Source organism: Barbatula barbatula, assembly GCF_947034865.1.
Source record: "Barbatula barbatula genome assembly, chromosome: 4".
NCBI lineage: Eukaryota > Metazoa > Chordata > Actinopteri > Cypriniformes > Nemacheilidae > Barbatula > Barbatula barbatula.
The window spans coordinates 24577388-24585641 of record NC_136768.1 but is presented as its reverse complement, the minus strand read 5'-3'; the positions used below and the strand labels follow the sequence as shown (position 1 = coordinate 24585641).

Sequence of the window (8254 nt, the reverse complement as noted above, 5' to 3'; positions counted from 1 at the left end):
TCTAGCGTCTGGTGAGCCACTTGCTTGTTTTGAGCTGTCACTTATTTATGGACCACAATGATACGCAACATTTATAAAACTGTACTACTTTATTTCATCCGCAAACATGATTTCTCGTTCCCCGTCTGATTGATCGCCATCAGCGGTGGAGTTGAAGACTTCACAGCGTCATCAAGCGACGCCATGGTTGTTGTTATTTTTTACAAACTGCAGCTTTAAACAACTCAACTTTCTTTCTTTTCACATAATGCTGTAGCTACTTAAGGAAAATACTTTTACAAGATCAAATCGTAACCTTATTGGTCCGAAGCTGGTTCATCATTTTCTTTTTTAGGAACAGATGAAAACAAAGTGCAATTTCAGAGGTGATTGCCAGAAATTGGACATAACTCAATCATAGCTTAATCTAGACAAAATTTGTCATTCCTAGTTTACTGCCCAGTTCTCCTACTGCAAAAAGCATTTTTGGCTCAATATGCTCAAAAATTACATCGTGATGGCAAAAGAGCTCCGCGATTTCTGTTTATGGCCGTGTAACGATCGCAGGAGAACAGGCTTGGCTAGCCTTTCATTGGGCGAGTTTCAAGGTCGGTGAGCATCTTATGATTCAGCGCTCTTGGACGTCAGTGAGCATTTCGTCTTTTCTGGAGACTTGAGAAATGACATGAAAAGTTATTAAAAAAGGAAATGTTGGAATACTAATAAGGATTCTTTTATGAAAAGTGCATTAAAAGAGTAGACGAATACCTTGTTTGGGAAATTTACGGTAGACTTTTTGTTAAACCCCGCCCCCCTGAGACATGCTTAGAATGTCCCTTCGGACAAAACAGCAAGAATTTTAGTAAAATATATTCACAAATTCACTGAAAATTATTCTTATGTGACTTTAAAAGCGGCTTTGTTTTTATCTGCTGTTTTCATATAAATCTACAGTTTAATATTATGACTGTAAATCAAATAAAAGCAAATGCTTATTGCAGTTGCCTAGTAAAAGTCAACAGAATTCGGTCACACTTTAGTATGGGGACCAATTCTCGCTATTAACAAACCATTAACCAAGACTTTTTTCCCCAATAAACTTTTAATTTGTTGCTTATTAATAGTTTGTAAGGTAGTTATTAGGTTTAGGTATCGGGTAGGATTGGGGATGTAGAATATGTGCCAATAAATAGCCAATATGCAATTAATAGGCATGTTAATAACAACACGTTAATAGTGAGAATTTCCCCCTATACTGAAGTGTTCTTCTCAACATTTACATACTCACTATGTGGTTCCGTAAGGTCTTTAGATTCTGACCTCTAAAACACGACCTGGCTTAATATATAAACATATTTATGGTAACTTAATATTTCGCTTTGAGTAATATGTTTATTTGGAAATGAGTGCTGACAAAAAGACTTTACACCACAGATATAAAAACAGCAATAGACTTGAATATGTAAACTACGTTCTGGAAATAGTGTTGCAAGTTTGTCCAATTATTGGCCTCATCTGCCGCTGACATTCATTAGCAGCGGCCCTTTCATTTTAGTGTGGAATATATAATTGCACGTTGAAATAACCTTGTACGCTTGGCCAACCCGGGACGGACTAAATGAGAAATAATAGACAAAAGCTGATCATCAATATATTCTCATTCTTTTACACAGGCAGAAATGAAGTTTCCTTTCAAATGCTGTGATGCGGTTTCTATTGTTCATTTGTTGTCTTGTGCAGCTATCGGTTCCCTGAAGTAGCCATGTTATGAGCTTGTAATTAGTTATGTGGCACAGGGAGCCTGTGTTGTTCTCTCTCTCTCTCTCCGTCTCTCTCTCCGTCTCTCTCTCTCTCTCTCTCTCTCTCTCTCTCTCTCTCTCTCTCTCTCTCTCTCTCTCTCTCTGTCTGTCTCTCTGTCTCTCTGTCTCTCTGTCTCTCTCTCTCTCTCTCTCTCTCTCTCTCTGTCTCTCTCTCTCTCTCTCTCTCTCTCTCTCTCTCTCTCTCTCTCTCTCTCTCTCTCCGTCTCTCTCTCTCTCTCTCTCCGTCTCTCTCTCTCTCCGTCTCTCTCTCTCTCTCTCTCTCTCTCTCCGTCTCCCTCTCTCCGTCTCTCTCTCTCTATAATCAAAGCCCTGGTTGAATCTAGGAATTCAATAAAATGAATGGTAATCTCTTAATGTTTAAAAGAAAATCTTAACCTTTCAGTCATTGGACCATTATGACATCCTATGTGGTGTGTTGACAGAGGAACTCTGTAAATAATGAATTTTCCAATTCAATATTCCAAGTTTTACCTGTCACAGAAAAAGGTCAAATGATGAATTCCTTAGATGTTTTTTCCTATAGTCTGTTGAAAGCTCTGGATTTCCTTATTTGCCAAGGCAACCATCAGAATTACTGTTGGTGATAATGTACTTAGGGTTATGTACCTGCAGCTTAAAGGGATAGTTCACCCTAAAATGAAAATGCAAGCCTGAATACATTTCTTTGTTCTGCTGAATCTTTTTGGAAGAATGTCAGTTCTCTCATTCATGCCATAGTAGGGGAAATAAATACTGTGGGAGTCAATGGGCAGATACAAATACATTCGTTTCTTTCTTCACACTTTTAATAACATGACTCGTAATGCTGTATTTGAAAATCAAACAACAGCTGCTAGAGCCAGTGACACAAGCTCTGGCAGAAAACACGGAAATATGGTGGACAGCTTGCTGTATATATTTAAGCAGAGAATAAGGACAGGGAGAACAAAGATTTAACAACGTGCCAAACAGGTCTGATAGTCCAAACTCACAAATGATATGTCAGACTGGTTTGGATGCTCAAAAGAAAGATTTTTGCTTCTCACATGTCAGAGTTATTGAAACCAATACGACCATGTATTTGTCTCTTTTATATATGGTCGCCTCTTAAAGTGCTTACGGGCCCAACCCATGAAAATGACATTCCCCCTAAGTAACCCTTGAACCCTTTGTCATATGAGCGCAGTTGTGGTATCATTTTAAAAGAAGACACCGTGGGCTATGTTCAACATGTTTTAAAACTGTTATAAGTAAAATAATAAAAAAAGGTAGAGAGGCGGAAGTACATCGAAATAAAAATATTTGTTGTATAACAAAATAAAATGCATGCGTGCAGAAATGATACCAAAGCCATGCCTTTTCCAAAAATGGCCACTTGGAGCTCCGAACTAACCGGGCACTTTAATCGTGAAACTTACCGTCATTTACTGGCAGTTTTAGTTTTTACATTTAAAGTAAGCCGTTTTTTGTTTATGTATAACTTGTAGCATATTTTATTGAGTTCACACGTGAATGATGACATTAATAATGTTCTTTTGAATACATTTTACAAAAATACCCACTAGTGTTTTTCAGTCTTGTAGACTTATCCAAAAATAATTGACCCGGTTGCCAACTTTTTTTTGTTAAATTCACCTAAAACGTATAAGTCAACACAACGATCACGAATTCATCGAGTTAACAATTTTTTTTATGTTGAACGGACCAAAAAGTAAATTACAGAATTTGCTACAATTTATACGGCTAATGTTTCATTGTATAAGACTTCAATTATAAAGGCAAAACATTGTTATACCATGTGATATTGGGATACTTCCGCTGGTGTAGTATCTTGTCATTCCTATTTAAAGACACAAGACTAAACGTACTGCGTGGTATCCACGTGTATCCTGATCAAAGTGAAGCAGCTATTTTAAAAATGAATCGGTGCACATTTAAATGACAATTGGAAAACGCGTGCTGCATGCGAACACGCCTTTCACGCGATTGGCTACAGTGCTGGCGTCATCTTCCACGGATCCTCCCCCAGTCTCTCCCGCATCAGGACCATCGCGCGCATCCTTTTAGAGCGTCAGCACGCCACAGCACATTGCTTCGGATAAAGACCACTCCAGCTCCGACAAGGCTTAAAGCTCTGACAATACAGCGATGGAGAGCTTGCTGGATAACCCCATGAAAGCCGTGCTTTATCTCAAAGAGCTGACCACCATTGTACAAAACCAGCAGAGTCTGATTCAAACCCAGCGGCAGCGGATCGACGACCTCGAAAGGAAGGTTGAGGATCTCGTCGGCGAGAATCGGCAGCTGAGAGATCCGCATCAGTACCACCACCACCATCCGCACCACCACCACCCAGCACCGCGTACGAGCAGCCCTCAGCCGGGCGCACATCCACACCAGCATCAGGCGACTCACGGTCAAGCCCAGCAGCCGCCGCCACCACCACCGCCGCAGCAGCAGCATCCGTCCAAACAGGCGCAGCATCCCCCGGCAGCACCGATACATCACCCGCAGCATCTGCAGCTTGTTCCTACATCCCCACCGTCTCTCAAACCGTCTCAGTCTAGCCCGGAGTCGGCGGAGGACGAGAAGAGGTGCAAGTCTTTGGTTCCACAGACCCCATCGACACTGTGCCGGTCCGTCGGTTTGGCGAGGAAACCCGAGTGAGTGAACATCATATTCGCGAGAAACACACACGGTGTTCGCCGGTGATCATGCGGCATTTGCATTTATTTCAAAATAATATTAGCTACACTTTTAAAAATGTAAATAATGCGTTAGAAATGGATTCACATTTGCTTATAGCACACAATGTAACAGATGTATTCTGTCCATACATGTTATGTACACCTTTATTATCAATAATTCACAATTCAGTACACCTTGAATAGATATTATTGCGATGCTTTAGTGCATTCTGTGTACCCATAGTACTGTATGTGCACTAAAACAGTCATGCAGTCATTTATATAATATAATATAATATGCATATTAAATACACCTTTATGGAAAAATCTTTCATAAAGAATACTGAAATTTGAACATATATATTACTGCAACACACATTATAATTTACAATCAATTTTAACATTGAAAAACACCAAAACTAGATTTATTACGATATCTCTATGTAGGACATTGCAATTTTAATCATTTAATGTTTTTAATCTTTTAACCATTAATCATTCAAAACCGTTATGAGCTCTTTCACTTTCACAGTAGCTTGAGATCGTATACTATTCACATAAATCCGACTATTTATATACAGGTAGGCTATATAAATGAATAACTTGTTATGAGTGCAATGTGCAATGTGGATTAGAATGTGAAATGACCGAAAAGCAAACACAGCTAAATCGTATATTTGATTACTTTCAACCGAGTTCTGCAGTGTAATGAATATTAATGAAAAACAATCAACCGGACATCAGTGTATAGGTTTTCTGGGCCCTTCAACACACTGACTGGGTTTCGCCAAGCCAGCAATTGGAAAACCAAGTCAAGCTGAATGTCTCCGCAAATCCTCTTTAATATCAAAGGTTTATTTTAGGGCTTTTCCATGAAATCTGCTAAACAAATAATAGCCGGCTGTGATGGTTTGGTGTCACTGGACTGGCATGACTCAAAAATCTGTAACCGAGACTTGTTTTTATGAATGACAATGAGAACAAAATAAAGCAAATACCATTTATGAATATCAAAACCACATATTTTGTAAACCATCTATGTGTAATTTCTGCATGCGCATGGATATACCGATTATATGGATGTTTACATAATACAACCAAGCTCTATCTTTGCCTTTGGCTGAGCTCTTTCTCTGGTTTGAGTTAGGTTCTGTCTCTGTTATAAGTTAGATTCGATCTCTGTTTTGTGTTAGGCTGTGTCTGATTAAATGAAGCTATATCTTCGTGAGGCTTTTCTTTTAAGAAGGCAAATTTGCAAATAGCTGATGACACCACGGCCGGGAGCTAAGGGGGTACAGGTCAGATGAAGCCACGTGCTTTAGAATGAATGCTCGGGCCGAGATTAATTACAGTCATAAATCATACTCCAAGGTTAAAAGGGAAGGATTAAATAAACCACCAGGATGTTGGGTAGAGTGGGGTTTCCTTGAAATTGTTTTTTTTTGGTGTGTTTATCATACATGTAGTTTAACGTTTTTAGATTTGTAAATGACCAAAATGGTGGGAAATTGAATTTCAGATGCTATCCTTCTGCTGCTGATATAATGATACTTGAAATTTTAATAATGGAAGCCGTGAGTAAGTCTCTCTTGGGTGGGACTACAAATGATCTTTATATATTCTCTGGCTTGGATGGAAACCTCTGGGATGATGTATTTACACAAGTGAACAGAATATATAATACCGAAAACATATCTTTACGTATATGAAATATATATCATAGAAAATATTTCTAAATTAATTGTTGAACTTGCATGATAGGAAATATATGACTTCGTCAATATGGCCATCAAGTCAACTTTCGTTCCAGAGGGGCGGTTCTAGGGTTACTAGACATCCAGAAACATCCATACATGTGCTAGAAATCACAATTTGCGTCTTAAACGCTTTCAAAATGGCAGCCTGCCACGTTCTCGTTTCGAGGGAGCTTGTGCTGTTGTGGCGTCTGCCATTGCTAAGCAACCATAAGTCAGGACCACCACGAAGGTTCTGACAAAATGACACCGACACGACCACATCGCTCTCTTTTTATGCGCTTACTGCATTAAAAATAACGAACTCGCGCACGCAAAAGGTGTCATTACGTAAGATGTAAACAGAGTGATTCGTACAGGGCATGGTAATATAACATTCGTGGCTTTACTCAAACATTCGGGGCTTCAGGCCTCTTAGGCCACAGCTAGCTCCGCCCCTGACCCTAATAGTGCTGAATGTATAATTTTTGCGACCGGAGGCTGAGTATTCGAAACTATAACAAATGATAGCTAGATGGCGCTGCCAAGCATTGAATAAAACTAAAAAAAGGGACGTTTCACTGGAAACAATTACAAATTTCTATGGATTTATACTTTGCTGGAGACAGTTACGGTTAATATATAATACTGAAAATACACAATGCTAGTGTGTTTTGGATATTTGAAGGGACTGAATCCGGTGTAATTGGTAAAAAGACGCGTAGGCGCTCTAGACATATAGATTCACGATTAAAATATTGATTGGCTTATGAACTTTAAGACAAGATGAAGTCTACAGTGCATATATGTTGGCCAATATTTTCAGCAAAGCTGCCTGATGTATTTCTCAGCTGATGTCACAGGACACGATTCACACACACTCAGGTTTGCCCGCCATCTGTTGTATTTGGCATCTGTGCTCGCCGAAAACATCCAAACCCGAGAATGATTCGAAACGCCAGGAATAATAATTTGGCAAGCGGCATGTAAAAAATATGCCATCTCTGTGTATATATAATGCATTTGATTGATACCCAAGCATGTGTTGATTATAAAAGCATCACAATATTTCATTTATGCGTCTGCCTCTTGCAATGACACCGTTGAAGGTGTTGTTATTTAACTGGTGATACGAGAAAGTCTTTGGACAGACATTGAACGCGGTATTTTATCAAGCTCAAAATTGAAGAAGAATTCAAGTGTGCCGGATATAGATTTTATAGCACTAAAAATAAGCATTTCATTTTCCCACAGTCTACACAGGGATTCATTTTGCACTAGGTTTGTCAATCTGTCCAAGGTAATGTGTTTTTTCTGCACTATTTTTTATATGTCTTGCCTTTTTCAGCTCCACATTTGGTTTTAAGTAAAATAATTAATAATAAAGTAACAACGCTATATTAAACATTTAACAGTTAGCTGTGTATGACCCAACTAAAGGTCATTTTGTCCTAGTTGAGTCACTCAGACACTAAACCAACTGTGTCAGCCACTAGTGTCACCAAAATACATTCTTTCAGATTTAAGTAAACGTAGGTTGAAAAAGCAGCTTATTACATTATCTTACAGTTTGTTTCTGTGGCATCAGAAGCAGCTTCTCTTCTTTCTTTAACGACAAAAGTCCACTTATAGTTCACCTAAAATGAATGGCCATGTAGAGATGTGGGAGAAGTGAAGGATTTCTGTCTGTCTTATATGTTCTTGATCATTGTTTCGATGGGATGAAGGAGAATCGGGTTTGGTCAGGTTTACGTGCCTAGCGCAATATATTGGTCTCACATAATGTCATGTTAAAATATATGGATTCAATATTTGTAAATGTTCACAGTACAATGTACATTTATTGTAAAAGTTTCAACCTCGATAGTTGATTTTATTCCGTTGCATTTCGCCTCCACTTGTGTCACTTCTTTCCATTCTAATTATCGGTCTCATTACGAGTGCCCGGCCGCTCAAGGGGCTAAGTCGCCGTTGGGCAGCCCCCCGGCTCTAAAGTAAAGCCTCAGGTGTGTCCGTTACACTACTGACTCTAACCTCAGTTAGAACACACAGGCGT

The 8254-nt window shown here is 39.1% G+C and overlaps 1 protein-coding gene across 1 annotated transcript in view; it reads left to right on the top strand.

Annotated features, from left to right (window-relative positions):
* Positions 1-3859: 3859 nt before the first annotated feature.
* Positions 3860-8254, top strand: part of iqsec3a (IQ motif and Sec7 domain ArfGEF 3a) — a gene marked incomplete at its 3' end in the record, with an annotated part of 85382 nt that continues 80987 nt past the window's right edge. Inside the window, exon 1 of the mRNA XM_079453982.1 lies at positions 3860-4441. Coding sequence (XP_079310108.1) covers positions 3927-4441 — 515 coding nt within the window. The 5' untranslated portion in view covers positions 3860-3926. The remainder of the gene's footprint in view (positions 4442-8254) is intronic.